Below are 18,248 nucleotides of genomic sequence, written 5' to 3'. Positions count from 1 at the left end.
ATAGTTTTGCGGTTTAAAGATCATCATGAAATCTTCCCATTGTTTCCAAACAAAAGAGGGAACCATTGCATTTGCTATTGATCCAGTATTATTTGAATCTCAAAATAGGGAACATAAACATTTTTCCACTGCCACAGTATTCCAAACCCTTGGTTCATATTTCTTTCAATACCTAAGCCACAAAGGGAGAGAAATGGCTGGAGGAATTGTGGTGCAGAAAAATAGACGGGAATTTGGAAGATCTCCTCCCTTGTACACACTTCTCTCCATCTGACTTGTAGGTAAACGAGACAGCCACTATGAAACATAATTTTGGCAGGTTGGTCAAAGGACACCATCAGGTTAATCCTTGCAATGATATAAATCAGGCCTCAGCGACGCTTGCAGGCTCTGAATATTTTGCTATGTCCCCTCCAACAAAACACATTGCTGAAACATGTGAGGTTATTATTTAATTGTAAGGCAGAGTGGTATGTAAAAACTTTCTGAAATACGGCTTTTCAAGGCCATCCAGTCAAATAACATCTGCGACTTATATTTTTAGAAATTTGCAAATCGTTTCCAAACAGTAAAGCAATGTACTTAGTACAATGCAATTGGGTAGATCAGTCATATGAAATTAATAGCTACTTGAAATGGACGTTTTTCAAAGCCTAGGGTAACTAATAAATAAAGGTTCATTCAAATAAGCCTCTCTGATGAAAGGTTTTCCTGAGCAAAGTGCTACTACAAAAGAAGGGCCCTGATCATAGCCAATATTGAGTTAGAACCTCCTTCTTTTTACAGTACTGCCTCAGATGAATATCTGGATGGTATGGAGTCAAGAAAGGCCTTTTCATGGCAGTTCAGGTAGTCCTCAACTTATGACCACAATTGAGCCCAACATTTCTGTTGCTAAGTGAGAAATTTGTTAATGAATTTTGCCCCACTGTACAACCTTTCTTGCCACACCTGTTAAGCGAATCACTGCAATTGTTAAATTAGTAGAATGGTTGTTAAGTCAGTCTAAATTCTCTATTGACTTTGCTTGCTGGTCAGAAGATCACAAAAAGCGAACAGATGACCCCAAGACACTACAAGTGTCATAAATACATTGCCAGTTGTCAAATGTCCAATTTTTGATCACTTGACAATGGGGATGCTGCCACAGTTGTGTGAAAAACAGTCATAGATCAGTTTTTCCAGTGCCCTTGTAACTTCAAACGGTCACTTAATGAACTGTTATAAGATGAGGACTACCTACTAAAATACTTTCGTTTTAGCTTTCTGTTGTGTTCTTTTCAAGACACTCGTCCTCTGGCAACCGTCCCTTTCATTTTATTCACATTATAATTGCAAAGTCCTAGCATAATCTCAGCACTTCTTCTTAACTTATTATTGGTGTCATTTGTTTTTAAGTGAAAGCACTTCCTTTTATCGTAAAGTAATGCATTTTATTTTATTTTTTACATGAGTTATTTTTTTTTCAGGTGTGTGTGCAACATTGACTGTTCACAAACCAACTTCAATCCTCTCTGTGCTTCCGATGGAAGATCTTATGATAATGCATGTCAGATCAAAGAGGCATCATGTCAGAAACAGGAGAAAATTGAAGTCATGTCTTTGGGCCGATGTCAAGGTAATGCTCCTAGCAAAATTCAATTGGAAAATAGCTCTCCATTTTTACTCTGTTATGTTTAAGAGAACTGGGACAGAGGGAGCTGGCATGAATTATTATGGTATTAGACATTTCTTATGTTTTCCATAGATTTTTCAAGTTATGAACAGGTGTGACCATAATGTTCTTGTTATTATGGCTCACAGTCAAGAGTACAGTTACTCAGCATCCTTACATTCAATTGAAACAGAAGATAAACACCTGCATTGCTGCTATATCCTTGTACACTAGCCTAGATTTTTGACAGTACTTATGACATACCCAAACAGTGTCAGAAGTAAAGGAAGAAGATATACCAGGGCTCTAAAAATAAGTTGAAATCTACATGCTAGGTTCTTTGTATCTTAAGCTGACTTAAAAATATTCCATGAATACAGAAACACGCACAGGTGGATTTACAAGGCTTTGCAGAAAGAAAGCCCATTTTGACAATACTGAGAGGTAATACTGAGAGGTAATAAACTCTAGGGCAGCAGGTCCCAACCTTCCTGGCAACAGCGTATTTGGGGGGGGGGGGGAATTATCTTCCACAGACTAGGGAGGGATGGTTTCATGCACAACCGACATCCCATGCATGCACAGATGAAGCTTCATTTGCTCGCCCACCATTTTGGCAGCCTGGTTCCTAACAGGGCAGAGACCAGTACCAGTTCGTGGCCCAGGGGTTGGGGACCCCTTTTCTAGTGAGATTGGAAATGTACTCTATTAGTGGTGGTGGTGGTTGTAGTTCTCTTCCTATTTCCACTGCCTCGCTTGAAAGTACCCTGTATCACCGTGGGGTTTCAGTCTGCCTCTCCGATGTTTGCGCTATAACCCCTATCATTGGCCTTGGTGGCTGGAGAGAATAAGAATCTGGAGAGCACCAAATTATGGAAGATGGCTATAAATTGTGGGAGATGGGATACTTTGATTCCAAGTGAGAATGTAGGGTACCCAACTTTATTTCTGTAAGATTCAAAAAAAAAACCTTCTGTTTTTCTGACAAATTTATACCTTTAAAAATATCTATATAGCTCCGCTTTCCTTCATTCCCCCTTCTGTTATCGCAGAAAAGCTCCCTTTGGGTTGTTTGTCATTGTTAAAGAAAAATCTGAAAGGAACATCTGGATCAAGGCCCTAATCCAAGATTCTGTCAGGTAATATCTGTAAAAGCTTCCATTAACATTTGGCAGCAGCTGATCATAACCAAGCCCAGTTCCAAGCAGAGCAGGATGAGACCGGGATTTGGGTTCTCTGCCTTAATTTGGAACTGTACTATTAACATATGAAGAACATAAAGTTGTCTACTCTTGCATATCTCTATATAAGATGTGTTCAAGTCCAAAGTGGATTCTGGCAACCAGACATTAGCTGCACATATGTTCTGGGTGCAGCTGTGATCCAGCCATAGATCTGTGAATGGTGTTTTTATTTTGCAAGGAAACGTTCAACTGATCCCCAAAAATACCCTCAAAGACACACAGCTTGCCTTTATTATCACAGCTCTGTTCAGGCACAATACCCACCCAAGAAAATTAAAAATATGCAAGGGACATTGGACTATGAGTAATATCTCTTACGTAGGAATTGCTGACCTTTCCAGAATGAACTGAGAGATCTGAAAGGGCTTTTGGTATGTCTTCTTCACCCCAGTGTGAATATAATCATCACTGATAAACTCCATTGTTTTACCTACCAAGACCAGAAACTGGAAGGTTTGGGGTTTTTTTTCATTGCAGTATATATATAGTTATATCTCTTTGGAATCCAGCTGGATTCTTTGTGATGTCATGAACACAATGCTATAGTTTTCCTATTAACAGAATGAATTTGTTTGCCATTGCTGCCTTCATAGAAGTGTTTTTGATAACCTACAGTCTTAAGATCTTCTTTCTAAATACTGACTATGCAACTGTGCTGGGCTTCAGAGATGAGGCAAGGCCAGGCATTTCTGTCTTGGTCAGGCACAGATGGTTCATCAACTTGATTTCCTGCTCTCCAACAGAACAGAGACCTTATAAGTAAACAATTTGTTCTGACTACTGAATTTCATTTTCCCCCCAGTATGCAATAGAATGATATGTACAGCAAAACTCCAATAGCAAAAAGATTTACTTTCCAGGGTTTCAATATAGCCTATGCATGTCTGTTCAGAAATAAGACTGACAGTACAGATTAGCAAATGTATCTTTAATCATTTCATACATGACTGCTGTTTCTCATTTTTCCTCCCTGCATAATCTACTTTGGATTTTTTTTTTTTAATTCTAGAGGGGAAACTCTATCTCAAATATAACAAGTTCTCAGAAAGCTCTCTTAATTAACTAAAAAGTTCATTTGGGACTTCGGTGAGATTTTGTTTAGTTGGAAGGTACATTTATTCCCAAGAACTTGATTTGTTTAACTATAGTTTTTTTTTAAAAAAAAGGAAAGGTGTTCATAATTTACACATTGTTTATTCATTTATTTATACTTTTAAATATTCGCTGAATGACGGGGGGAAGTCCACAAATATAGCCTGACTGTATAAATGGTTCGTAATAATGCTTTACTTTCACAGTTTTTGATAGAGGTTTGTGTATTATTAAATGTTTTATATAATTCTTTTGAGCTATTCTTATATAGCCATTATGATTTACAAAATGCCAATATTTTTTTTAAAAAACCACAGCAATGTAACATACATACAATGCAAATTGTCATTAAATTGTATCAGAAATGCAAATCTATTATCTTAACCATTGTTTTTTCTTCTAATAAACGTTGAGTCATTTATGTCCATCAAGACTTCCATTCAAATGCATGTAAAAGCCACATTCCTCACAGAAATTGGTAAACTATCTGTAGTCATGCTGTTGAGCTTCCTCGGATATTCAGTACATCCCCACAGCTTTCACAAAACTGTTCAGATATGTAGATTGAGAAAAAATAAGTTGTAAGGTTAAATGTTCCTGTTCCAAGCAAGAATAATCTGATCCTGAGGCACTTAAAATTTAAATCCTCTACAGTTTATCTATAGCAGGGGTGTCCAAACTTGGGAACTTTAAGACTTGTGGACTTCAACTCCCAAAATTCCCCAGCCAGCTATATGCGATGGCAATGCGATGGCTCAGTGGCTAAGACACTGAGCTTGTTGATCAGAAAGGTCAGCAGTTCAGCGGTTCGAATCCCTAGCACCGGGTAACGGAATGAGCTCCCCTTACTTGTCCCAACTTCTGCCAACCTTACAGTTGAAAACCATGTGAAAATGCAAGTAGAAAAATAGGGACCATCTTTGGTGGGAAGGTAACCGTGCGCCTTTGGCATTTAATCACGCCAGCCATATGACCACGGAGACATCTTCGGACAGCGCTGGCTTTTCAGCTTTGAAACGGAGATGAGCCCCGCCCCCTAGTGTCAGGAACAACTAGCACATATGTGGGAGGGGAACCTTTACCTTTACCTTACAGTTTATCTGAGGTGGTACAAGATGTGACTATGGTTACTAAATTGATGGCTTTAAAGGGGGATTAGATAAATTAATGAAGGACTCATCTATTAAAGATTATTGATCTTGAAAGTTCTGTATGATTTCTGACTTGTATTATTTCCCAGTGCAAGAAAATTCTATCTCCATCTCTTGTATGTCAGCACTTTACTGGGTGGCTATCATGAGAATCATTTACCCTAGAAAGCGATTTGATTTCAGTTTGCAACCAAAGTAAACAAATGCAATGTCTTTCAGATAACACAACTGCCACTACAAAGTCAGAAGATGGACATTACGCAAGAACAGATTATGCGGGTAAGTTGTCCCACCAAAGGTAGACATGTTTTTTGAAAAGCAGGCGGGGAAATATGTTTGGAAAAAAATGATGTCCTAAAAGGAAGTCTTCTTTCATTTCCCATGAAATTGGAAAAATAGGATTATCCTCAATAGGAATTCAAGCTTAAATCAATGAATTGAAGCAATTACTATAACTACAGGGGGAAAAATCCTTGTCCTCATTTTTCCAATCCCTCCCTCTAAAATTAATTGGTGAGATTGAGAAAGGAGATACTGCTCAAAAAGCTTGAAGACTTTACTTGGGTGCATAATGCACAGATTTCCAAATTTCATCTACTCAGCACCAAATGTTGTTAAAATGAATGGGTAATATGGATTGAGAAGAAATGTAAAATTGGCTTTTTGCTCCAGTCTGTATTTAAATCTTGCAAACCAATCTGGGAGTTCATATTCTGTCCATCCTCAGATGTATTACACTTTTGCTCTTTGCTCCAAGAATGACTGAGGATTCCATTTAGAAGATGAAATTCGTTAGCTTTAAATTGACATGTATTTTATTTTATTTTGCTTTCATATACAGAATACCTGGCTCTCATTATAGTCTTCTTCTTAACATTAAATCTACGGAGGGGTGATGCTGAGAGAGCTTGGTTGAAAGAGACTCTCTTGCTTTTAAACCTAGATCTTTCATGGGCTTTGATTTTTACGAACCATTAGGGTGGTTGTGTGTTATCAATAGACTACCTTCCCTTTTAAATGAAAGAGAATGGAATGAAAATACATGCAATATGTTTCTTGAGTTAAAACATGTTAGTGCTCAGGATAATTGTACCCTTCCTTCAGATTTCCCCCATTTTGTTTTTCTTAACCTTATGATATTGAAATCAATATAATGCAGTTCTAATACTTTACGATCAAGGTAGCTCCCCTGCCAGATAAATATAGCATTTTAACAAAAGGTTGAAATAAATGAATCAGTTGATGTTACTGCTTTTAAGGTTGATACTTCTTTTCATCTAAATGAGTGAAATCTCCCCCACACCCCATTTTTCTTACTGCAAGCCTTCACATTAATCATGGTGGCATCCACTGTGTTTAAATTTCAATTAAAAAAAATTCAACATGTCACAAAGCTGGAACCAATAATTTCTTACAGCTTATTTCTAGCTCTCCTCTGGTTCTAACTGGGATAAACATTGCACCATACTTACACTTGGATGCAAAGTTAATTAAGTATTATAGAACAGGTTTTTTTAAAAAAAAAAAGATAAATGGCTTTAATTTATTTGAAAACACCAAACAAAATATAAACTCAGCTCTTGTAATATAGCAGTTTGAAATATAATATATATGTAAATATTATTTAAGGTTTTATCAAACATTGTTTGGTGAGGTGGTACCTTGAGTTTATTTTTATTTTTCAAATCTGCTTTACTAGGAAGATTAAGTTTTAAGGCATCTTTAAATGTTTTGTGTACATTTTAACAGCTTGATTTAAGGATTGAGAATAGGAGTGCCAGCAATGTAATCATTCTAAAAATAAGTCAAGAAAGGTATTTTCCTTTCCACTTGCAATTTGCTTTGAGATGAGTAAAAAAAAGAACTTAATGAAGCAACAGTCTTTTGAGTGCTTGGCCTATAGCCTTGTTACACTAAATAAGAAATGGTGAAGCATCTTTTATTTATTAAGATTTCACTATCCTTACTTGACAGCAAAATGTTCCCTGCTTCCCTGCAATGCATAATGTGGATTAAGAATAAGATACACCAGTGCACCCATAGTGAAACTTTTTAAAAACTGTTTTCTCATTTTGAAATAGCTTTGCCTTATGAACACCTGATGCTCCATATATTAAGCAACCAAGTTCACGGAGAGCAATTATTGTAGCCTTCCTCTAATCTGTTGGTTTCCAAATATGTTAGGACTAAAGGGGATAGCTGAGAATTTTGGGACATAGTCCAAAAGTATTGTGGACCATAGGTTAAGAAGACTGCATTATAATATCAATAGGCTTGATCCCTTGAAAGAAAAATTATATGGCTTTTATAAGGGCATTGCTAAAGTGAAACTCTAAAAAATGGTACACTATACTTGCTTATGGGACGTGGTCGCTCAGTGGCTATGACACTGAGCTTGTCGATCAGAAAAGTTGGCAGTTTTGTGGTTCAGAGTAACAGAGTGAGCTCCCGTTACTTGTCCAGCTTTTGCCAACCTAGCAATTTGAAATCATGTAAAAATTCAAATAGAAAAAAAAGGGACCACCTTTGGTGGGAAGGTAACAGCGTTCCATGTACCTTCGGCGTTTAGTAATGCCGGCCACATGACCAGGGAGATGTTTTCGGACAGCACTGGTTCTTCGGCTTTGAAACAGAGATGAGCACCGCCCCCTAAAGTCGGGAATGACTAGCACATATGTGCGAGGGGAACCTTTATATTTACCTTTACCTATATATGCTTATCAGTAAGCCACTTTTTTTGACACCTCGCAGCAAATGTAATCCTGTTAAAATTCATGCATGGCCTTGGGGTACCCAAAAGAGATCCTAGTTTGGTTTTGCAAAATGCAGGTATTCCCCAATGTATGACCACAGTTGACCCCCAAATTTCTGTTGCTAAGTGAGACAGTTGTTAAGTGAATTTTGTTCCATTTTACAACCTTACCACAGTTGTTAAGCAAGTCATCGTAGTTGTTAAGTTAGTAACACGATTGTTAAGTGACTCTGACTTTGCTTGTCAGAAGATCACAAAAGGTGTTCACATCATTCTATGACACTCCAACCGTCATAAATATGACTCCATTGCCAAACATCTGAATTTTGATCACATGACTATGGGCATGCTGAATAGTCGTAAGTGTGAAAAACAGTCATAAGTCACTTTTTTCGGTGCCATTGTAACTTTAAACAGTCACTAAATGAACTGTTGTAAGTCAAGGTATTTGACCTTATTTGGCCAAAATTGTTTTGCAGAGATGTGCAAAACATTTTCATGGCACTCTACCAATGCCCAAACATTCCATTCCAGCTTTAAATTCCCAATGTTGAAATGGGTGCTTTTGATTTTATCAGACTTTGTGAGGTCAGAAAATCCCATTTCCGACACAAAGGTCTTGTGATGAGAAGTGTGGTGGCACAATGGTTAGAATGCAGTACTGCAGGCTACTTCTGCTGACTGCCAGCTGCCAGAAGTTTGGCAGTTCGAATCCCAATTTGACTCAGCCTTCCATCCTTTCAAGGTCAGTAAAATAAGGACCCAGATTGCTGGGGGCAATATGCTGACTCTGTAAACTGCTTAGAGAGGGCTGTAAAGTACTGAGAAGCGGTATATAAGTACTATTGCTATTTTTGGTCAGGATCCAGGATTTCCAAAACGGTTAGGCCTTTGCAAACTTCTGGTCCTCTGCTCATTCATTTGGAACTGAGTGATGGATGGGGCGGGCAAGAATGGCTTTTCATCTTTATATAGCTTCAGCTGCATCAGCTTCTCCAGGTGAAGGAAAAATGTGTTATGGCTTAAGCCCAAGCAAATTTTCACCACCTCTCTTCCACTTCACGGCCTGCTCTTTGTTTATAGCCATGGGGAAAAAAGAAAAAAAAAAGATCCAGATCAAGCTCACATCTGGAAAAGGAACCAATGTGGATACGTGGTGAAACTTCACCTTCTGAGAACAAGCAGCCTCAAAATGACGGCTTGTCAGGGAGAGAGAGGTTGGGAAAGGAAAGCTAAAGTTTTAAAGCAGCCTAGGGTTGTTGTTGTTTTTTTCAAAGGGAAGAGAGAATGAATTACTGGTAGACTTGCAATAGCAAGGGGAAATATAAGTCAGAAGGATAACTTGTCAGCAGATCCCTTCGCTGTGCTTATGCTGGCATCAGCAGAAGACTCTTCCACCAGCAGTGCCCTATATAAAGCTGGGTAAGGCAGAACTGAAAGTGCTCCTACAAGAACTTACTTTGTTCAACAATTCTGAAAGAGAACTATGCATATGTATATAGACACACAAATACCCTTACACCATGGTTAGAAAACTAAATTTCCCAAGTTTTAGCAATAGGGAAGTTGGTCAGATAAGCTGGCCAAGTTTTGGAGATGCAGCTATCATTGAATTTATAAAAACTTTCAGGAAAATTAATGTGTGATGACTGTGGGAAATGATTTTTTTTTAAAAAATGTTGTTATTGTTGAGTTGTCAAATGTATTAGGTTTGTAAAGATTAGGATATTGCAGATCCATCCTCTGTTTTCAACCCATTAATCTTCTCAAGAGGTCATTTTGGATATTATGCTGTAACTGACCTCAGCACTTTATGAATCAAAAGAGACTCAACCAGTCACCCTATCTAAATGAAAAATATAAGTAACAAAATGATTAGTTGAAATCAGTGGTGAAATTCTAATTTTTTTACTATCAGTTCTGGGGCCGTGGCTTGGTGGGTGTAGCAGGGGAAAGATACTGCCAAATCTCCACTCCCTCCCCACTCTGGGGCCAGCCAGAGGTGGTATTTACCGGTTCTCTGAACTACTGAAAATTTCCGCTACCAGTTCTCCAGAACCTGAATTTCACCCCTGGTTTAAATCCTATTACTTTAAACCATCCAAATTTATGACCTTGGTTTTTAAACTATGCAGACTAATAGACCACTGGTTCCTCCATGTTTGTTTAAAAAAATCATATGTTTCAACAAACCCCAGCATGTGAATTGCATTAAACTTTGGCTAGCTTAGAAACAAAATCAAATTTGTATAGTCTTCTAGGAGCATGATGTTTCGGTTTGTTTGTGAGTCAGCAAATTATAGCATGGTGTTAGATTCTAAACACTAATTAAATGAGTATATTATAGTACAGTTAATCCTCGACTTACGATCACAATTGAACCCAGAACTTACATTGCTAAGTGAAAGATGTGTTAAGTGAGTTTTATCCCATTTCTTTTCTTGCCACATTTGTTCAATGAATCTGGCTTCCCCATTGACTTTGCTTGTCAGGTTGCAAAAGGTGATTACATGACTCAGGGACAATGCAACCATCATAAATATGAACCAGTTGTCAAGCATCCAAATGTAAATCACGTGATCATGGGGATGCTGCAAAGGTCATAAGTGTGAAAAAATCCATTGTAACTTCAAACAGTCAATAAATGAACTGCTGTAAGTCAAGGACTACATGTATAGTGAGGGCTGAGCACTTTTTGATGATCTGGGCTCCAGTTTTTGACATTTTTAGTAAATTGCACAATCAGCATGCCGATTCTAAGTGGGGCCAAGTTACACCTAGTTATTAATAGGATATAGATTTTCAATTCTTCCAGATTTAAGGGGGGAATGGAGAGCATTCTTTTTAAATTAACTTTAAAAAAACAAGTTTAAGCCTTTCATGTTTCCTTCCACAAATACACAAAAAATGAAAAACTATGTCCAATTCCAAACAGTAATGTTTGTTGAAGGATACTCAATGAACCATAAGAAAAGTTTTGGTAGATTGAATGCAACCCTTGGGCTTCAGATTATTCAACCTCCAGTGATGGCAAACCTTTTCAGCATTGAGTGCCCAAACCGGAACATGCATGCATGTGTGCGCTGGAGTGCCGCTAGTCCTCAGGTTCCCGGCCAACTGGCCTTTGCATATGTCAGAGCACTGGAGACCAGCTGGCCAGCATGCACATGCCTCTTTTTGGCCATTTTTCAGGCTATTTTCAGGCCACTTTTTGAACCGTTTTCAGGGTTGTTTTTCTGGCATTTTTCAGGGCATTTTCAGGCTGTTTTCCAGCACTCCAATGTTCACAAAGACCAGCTGCCCAGCGCACATGTGCACATCGAAACCAGAAGAGCAACTGGTGAAAGCACGTGTGCCCACAGAGAGGGCTCTGCATGCCACCGCTGGCATGGGTGCCATAGGGTTGCGATCACGGCTCTAGTTTATACAGTAATTACAGAGGTTATTGTTAACTTTGTGCAAATTTTACATAAGAATAACATAGTAATTACAATAGATTCTCTTTATAAGATATTTCAACCTTTATAAACATCTCCTATAAAGGAAATAAAAAACACATATTCCTATGCTATGGTCAAAGAGATCCAGGAGAAATAATCAGAATTATATATCAGAATTCTATTTGTGTATTGAATTGGGCCTAGAGGATCAGCTCTTTTATGTATTTTGTGCATTCTTTTGTTAAGACTTAATAAAGGTTTGAAATACCCAAATAAGTAGTGGATGTACAAGTCTGGTATAAATATTGAGTATTCCTTCTTTGTTTATTTTTCTGTATTCTAAGATTATTATGAATAAATAGTAATCCTGACATTTTAGAGAAAGCTGGCTGCAGCTTCATCGCTAGGGTGAAGCAATAATCTTCCTGAGATTGAAGTTTGGGTAGAGCCAAATCAGTTGGAAGGCAATAAGATTTCAATTGTATTATTATATAATACAAGGTCTTCCTTGTTCCCCATGCCTAAGCCTTTATCTTCAAAGTACAGTAATGATTCAATAAAATAGCCAACTATCCAACAGCTGCCACCTGGTTCTAATCCAGAAATCTTTAAGCATTAAAGCCTTAATATATTTGAGATGTTCTGTCATTGCATAACACTTTCCAAAAAGTATTAACATCTCTTGCCTTTTCCAAAGCACCCATTAGCCATGATTCTGGCAAACAAGTTAAAAAAAAAAACTAGGGAAAAGAAGTCCTTGAAGCACATTAGTACAATTGCGTGCACAACTCACCAATAAATCTGAAAAATCACCCACTCAAGGACTTGCCATTATTTAGGAATTCTAATCTCCAATTCTAACCTCCGCTGTGCTTCTAATTACAAAGCTGTGGAATCTGTGACTCTCTGGATGATACTGACTTCAGCTCCACTGTTTCTCACAATTAGTTCTGTTGGCTGGAGCTGCTAGGAGCTGTAGATAAGCAACATCTGGAGGGTCAGTTGTTGTTTTTTCTCAACACTCCTTTACCGAGCCGTCCCCTGAAAGTTGGATGCATTTATTTTGAAAGCATCTAGAACTCTTTTTCCAAACTATCAGTCAGGTAGCAATAAAATTCAGGTTCATTATAAGTTCATCCCTGGATTTTGAAAATATATATAAAACTCTGCATGCTGTTCTGCTTACCTGAAGTGCTGTCTTGACAATATGTAGAGATTATTTTACAGATTCTGTCTGCAGTCTTTGGCTCAGTGGGTTTTAATGGGGCCCTACTCGTGGTCATTCATGTCCTGGTCACCTGCCAGTTGGAGAATTGCAATGTGTTCTGCATGGGGCTGCGCCTGAAGAGTACTTGAAAATCACATCACTTCCGGTCACTGAAGGCGACGGACGTTGTTGTCCGCTGTTCGTCTCTCTGGTGGGCTCCTTTTAGGAGCACAGGGGGTCTCGGAGGGGCCACTTGCTGCAGGGCGGCTTGCTGGAACCCCCTGGCTTCGGCGGCAGCCGGCGGGGGTGTTTCCAGCCTTGCCCCAGGTGCCGGGGAATGGAGGGGGGGCATGGAACAGCATTTGGCGGTCTGCCCTTTCGCTGAATGGGCTCCGGGAGGAAGGAGTTAATTAAGGAGGAGCGGCTGGAATGCGGGTGGCGAGAGAGCCATCCTAATCTCCTTAATTATCGTTAATGGATAAGCTGCAGACTATTGTAAATTCGTGTTCAATCTATTTGAAGCTGGAAGATTAGAGGGAGGTTTCTCTTTCTCTTTACCTCCCTCAGATAAAGCGGCATTTGAATTATCTCTCTCTATATCGGAATGGAGAGAGAATAAAGGCTGACTTGTCACCTGTATTAACTATGTGAGAAAGATTCATATCACAACTGCAAGAGGTGATTGCTGAGCTGTTTTCTTAAAGGAAAAAAACTTTATGGAAATCTTTGTTCTTCTCCCTGTGAAAGGAGGAGGCAAGATGGCTCCTCTCCATCTTCATTTTTGTATTTACAAATGAAGTCTGCCTTTTGAAACTACCTTTGAAAAAATCTCTGGCATTGTATTATTACCCCCCCCCCCCCGAAGGACCCCTGGACCTCTTTGTTATATGGTCTTCCTGGATTTTGATTATTTGATTCTCCCCTTTCTGGTGTGCCTCCGTGCCTTGGAACTGTGATGGAGAACTAACTTTTCACTTTCGGATTTGCCTGCCTCCTTGGATCGGCACAGCTGCGCACTCCACTGATGCCATTTCTTTTGTAAAAGATTTATACCATCTCTGAACTCAGATAAATGGGGCCCAAAAAACCACCAACGGGCAAGTCATTCTCGGCTTCCACATCTGCCACCTCCAGCCCAAGTATGCATCAGACAAAAATTACTTCATTGTTACAACAAGAAGGGACTGGAGAGAGCTCAAAAGACTTATCCGTTACCCAAATGTTTCAGGAAATTATGAGGGGTCAAAATGAGTTGAAAAAGGAGGTGACAGATCTCAAAGAAGAACTCAGAGGTGTACAACACCATATAACAGAAAACAAAGAATTAAGGTGTTGGAAGAGGGGGCGGCTGGGCTGGGGGAAGAGGCAGTCCAGAAGGGGAATTTAGGCAGTCCAGAAGGGGAATTTAGAATTGGAAAATTTTATGGCAAAGATAGAACTTGAAAGAATGTCCTTTTTTCTCAGATTCCAGAACCTACCAGAGACAGAAAATGAAAATCTTAAGGATATTATGAGTACAATTTTAGCAGAATATATTAAGAGAGACAAAGAACAGTTGTGGTGGGATATGGATCTGGTTTATAGGATTAATTCAGCATATGCTAGAACACATAATGTTCCAAGGGAGGTACATGTTAAATTTCTTAGGAGGACCATGAGGGATGAGGTGCTAGGGGCTCAAAGGGGGGGACCACTAAAATATAAAGATGAAGAAATCACCATCCTTAAGCAAATTCCGAAAAAAATAAGAGAGAAAAGGAGGAAGTACTCCTCCTTATCAAAGAAATTATATAATAAATGAGTTTGGTTTAGATGGTTATTGCCAGAGGGAATGTTGATCTTTTGGGGGGGAAACAGAATTAGAATTAATACAGGGGGGGGCAGAAGCCTTCATTAAAAAACACAGTTCTCTCCTAGAGGACGAAAATATGGGAGGTAGTGAAAAAGGTAGTAATGTACAAGATATGAAGGAGGGGGGGCTGTGGCTCCATCTGGGGATAGGGAGGAGGGAGCAATATTGAAAAGGCTCAGGTCACAAAAATAAAAGCATTTGAAATATCATTGTAATTGTTGATATACTAGAAAGTGGCAAAAAAAGAGATGATTGAACACGTGGTTGATATAATGTAGAACAAGATTCTGTTTTTGCTTATCTTTTATACGTTGTCTTTAACATTGTAAAAATTGTAAGATTTTGAGGGATTTCTACCACTAGCATGGGAACTGCCAAAATTTTCTATGTACCCTTTTACCTTTCCCCATAAATGTTTAAAAACCAATAAAATTCTTTAAAAAAAAGAGTACTTGGAAATGAAGTCAAATATATATGTCCCAGGATAATGTTGCAGGATCCAATCTGGGTCAGTCACTGCAACCAGAGGTTTTGTCTTCTGAACTTTTCAACTAGTGCTGGAGCCCAAACACTGTGCTAGAGAGAAGTTCCTCAAGGATGGGTTCCAGCACGAGTCTGAAAGCTCAGAAAACTAAACTTCTGGTTCTTATGACCAACCCAGATTAGATCCTGCAGTACCTGGAAACTTCAGCCGGTGCAAAATGCAGTTATGTGTGTTTCTGGTTGAGTGCACATTGCATCTATGTTATGCAACCTGCATTGGTTACCAGCTTGTTTCAGGGTTCAATTAAAGGGGCTGATGTTAACCTTTAAAGCTCTACATAGCATGGGACTCAGTTATTTGAGAGACCTTTTCTTGATTTCATCTGACCATCCCACCAGATCCAACAAATTGGGTATATTATGGGTTTCTTTCTCTAGGAACTATATTTGGCAGGCTCTTAAGTGGCGGGCTTTATCTACTGTGGCTCCTGCATTATGGAGTCTTCTAGGTCTTGTTGTGACCCAGCAGGAGCCATTGGAGCTGCAACCAGACTCCGACAGTGAGGGGCCTTATGACTCGGCTCAGGAAGATGTGGAGGACCCTGGACAGGGTTCAGACTCCGAGCAGGGATCAGAGAGGCTGGTTGGCCACCAGGAGGCGCCTGAGGCATGGAGCAGTGGTGAAAGCCAAAGGGAGTGTGCTCCTGACGTCATGCATTGGAGCAGTGGGGAGAAGACAAGGGAGGTGGCTCTGGATGCCCGGCAACGGGGGGCTAATAGATGTAAAGAACAGCTACGCAGTTACAGGAGATAATTGGACCCAGGTGGTTGCAATTAGGCTCTTCTCAAGACTGAATAAAAAGAAATGACTTTGCACAAACTGTTTGCAGGAATCAACTTATTTACCAGAGCTGGAGAAGCTATCAGGCCTTGTCTTATCTTGGCAGGCTGGATTGCTGCCAAGGTCTAGTCTGTGCTGGATTCCTACCAAGGTCTTGTCTGTGCTGGATTGCTGCCAAGGTCTAGTCTGTGTGTTAATAAATCATCGTGCAGTATCTTTGTCTCGGCATGTTTGGTGTATGAAGGGGGGGGCAGAACAGGTCTACAAGCATCGTAATCATGTTTATTTTAAAAGGGCTTCAAAGGAAAGGGTTTCCATTCAAGCTTTAGTTGAGAAATTCAAAACTTTTATCACATTATAGAATAGAACAGAACAGAACAGAACAGAACAGAACAGAACAGAATAGAATAGAATAGAATAGAATAGAATAGAATAACAGAGTTGGAAGGGACCTTTGATGCTTCTAGTCCAACCCCCTGCTCAGGCAGGAAATCCTACACATGCAGACAAATGGTTATCCAATATTTTCTTTAAAACTTCCAGTGTTGGAGCATTCACAACATCTGGAGGCAAGTTGTTCCACGATTAATTGTTATAACTGTAAGGAAATTTCTCCTTAGTTCTAAGTTGCTTCTCTCCTTGATTAGTTTCCACCCATTGCTTCTTGTTCTACCCTCAGGAGCCTTGGAGAATAGTTTGACTCCCTCTTCTTTGTGGCAACCCCTGAGATATTAGAACACTGCTATCATGTCTCCCCTAGTCCTTCTTTTCATTAAACTAGACATACCCAGTTCCTGCAACTGTTCTTCATATGTTTTAGCCTCCAGTCCCCTAATCATCTTTGTTCTTCTTCTCTGCACTCTTCCCAGAGTCTCAACATCTTTTTTACATCATGGCAACCAAAACTGAATGCAGTATTCCAAGGGTGGCCTTACCAAGGCATTATTATGTTAGATAGTTCCTAACACATTGTTAGAAAATTGCAAGAGCCTACTCTGTTTATAGAATTGCCATCAATTGTGTAAATCCGTAGGAAAAACTTAAGGTTTCTTTTAAGTTCAATTATAATTCCTCCATTCATTAATTTAGTCCATGCTTTACATCTATCTAGCTCATTCCACTTATGTACCAACATGATTATGTAGGAATGAGCAATGAAATGAAAGTGCTTGATTTGTTCACCATGACACTGCTGGAAATACTGTTCCTGCAATACATTGATCTCAATGAAAAATAAACAAGGGGAAATGCAGGTTCCAGCTTGTAGCCCTGTTATTGGTAAGAGTAGCATAATAAATAAATTGCTGGCTTGAGCTATTACATTGTCGCCAGTCTCCCAGAAAAATGCAAGTCTTAGAAATAAATTAAAATGTCAAACCTGTTCATGGTTTGGGGCAATGAGATGAAGGCAGGGAGAAATTTAGCAATACATGTGTTTCCCTTTTGGGATTTACATTAGGGAAGGTTCATTAAAACAACTTGTGACAAACTGTGGCTCAGAGTTTCATACATACATATACACTCTGTATATATACACACTGTATATACACACACACACATACAAACAAACACACACATTCCTCTAGTACTAGTCTGCTTTACTTGTTTTCCTATAATATCACATAGCCAGTCATCTGTGACATTATGTTATGTTAGCAGCAGACGGCTATGAAGAAACACAGAAATTGTATTTGCAGTGCGAATAAAGGTTTTGTAGAGAAAAACCCTGAGCTGGCATGAACCAATTCGGCACATTTATGCCCCAGTTCATAAATATATCATGCATCATTTATATTTCTTTCTGCTTATTTGAAATTCAGATATCCTTGTCCCAGAGTAAATTAGAGGCTTTTTAATGCTCAGTAATCCCTTTCTTAGTCCCTTTACCAATGCTCAGAATAGTGTCTCTGCCAGACTCAATAGGATAAATTAGCTTAAATAAGATGCCATCTTCATTATAAAATAAATTTGGGGGGAAAGAGAGAGAGAGTGTGTTTCTATCACTTAATCCCATAGAGTTTAATTATGTGCAGTGGTGTTTTTCCTACATTTTAAAGCAAGCTTTTCAAAATAAATAAATAATCTTTGTATCATGGGATTGCTGTAGCTGAAGAGAAATACTGTAAAAAGAAATGAATTCTAATTAGAAGTAGATAGATTTTTTTCACTTTCCATTTCAACCCACCCACCCCTCCCCGCCATCATTTGGTTTTATCTTGCCATACACCTGCTTTCTGATTTTACACAGAGAATTATTTACTTATTTATTTTGGACATAGCATAGGTACCACATGTTCTCCTATAGTCCTTCCTTTTGTAAAATTCCTTTCTAATCCTCACCATTTAAAAACACAGCTGGTCCTGATGCTGGCTTTTTTTAATGAGTTGCTACATGGAATGGTATCATGTATTTTTAGTTGTCAAATAACTGGGCATTGATTTCATTTATATAAGAATTGGAGAGAGTTCTAGGGAATAGAGTAAGAGAGTTATGTTTCCCCATTTAATATTTGTTCAGCTTGCTGTACATAA

General features: G+C 38.9%; 1 protein-coding gene across 1 annotated transcript in view; it reads left to right on the top strand.

Moving 5' to 3' along the window:
- TMEFF2 (transmembrane protein with EGF like and two follistatin like domains 2) overlaps positions 1 to 18,248 on the top strand; it is a 298,149-nt gene that overhangs the window by 237,792 nt on the left and 42,109 nt on the right. Inside the window, exons 6-7 of the mRNA XM_081951663.1 lie at positions 1,470 to 1,618; positions 5,361 to 5,420. Coding sequence (XP_081807789.1) covers positions 1,470 to 1,618; positions 5,361 to 5,420 — 209 coding nt within the window. The remainder of the gene's footprint in view (positions 1 to 1,469; positions 1,619 to 5,360; positions 5,421 to 18,248) is intronic.

Source organism: Natrix helvetica (genome assembly GCF_964273705.1).
Source record: "Natrix helvetica genome assembly, chromosome: 1".
Taxonomy (NCBI): Eukaryota; Metazoa; Chordata; class Lepidosauria; order Squamata; family Natricidae; genus Natrix; species Natrix helvetica.
This window is presented reverse-complemented; position numbering and strand designations above follow the sequence as displayed.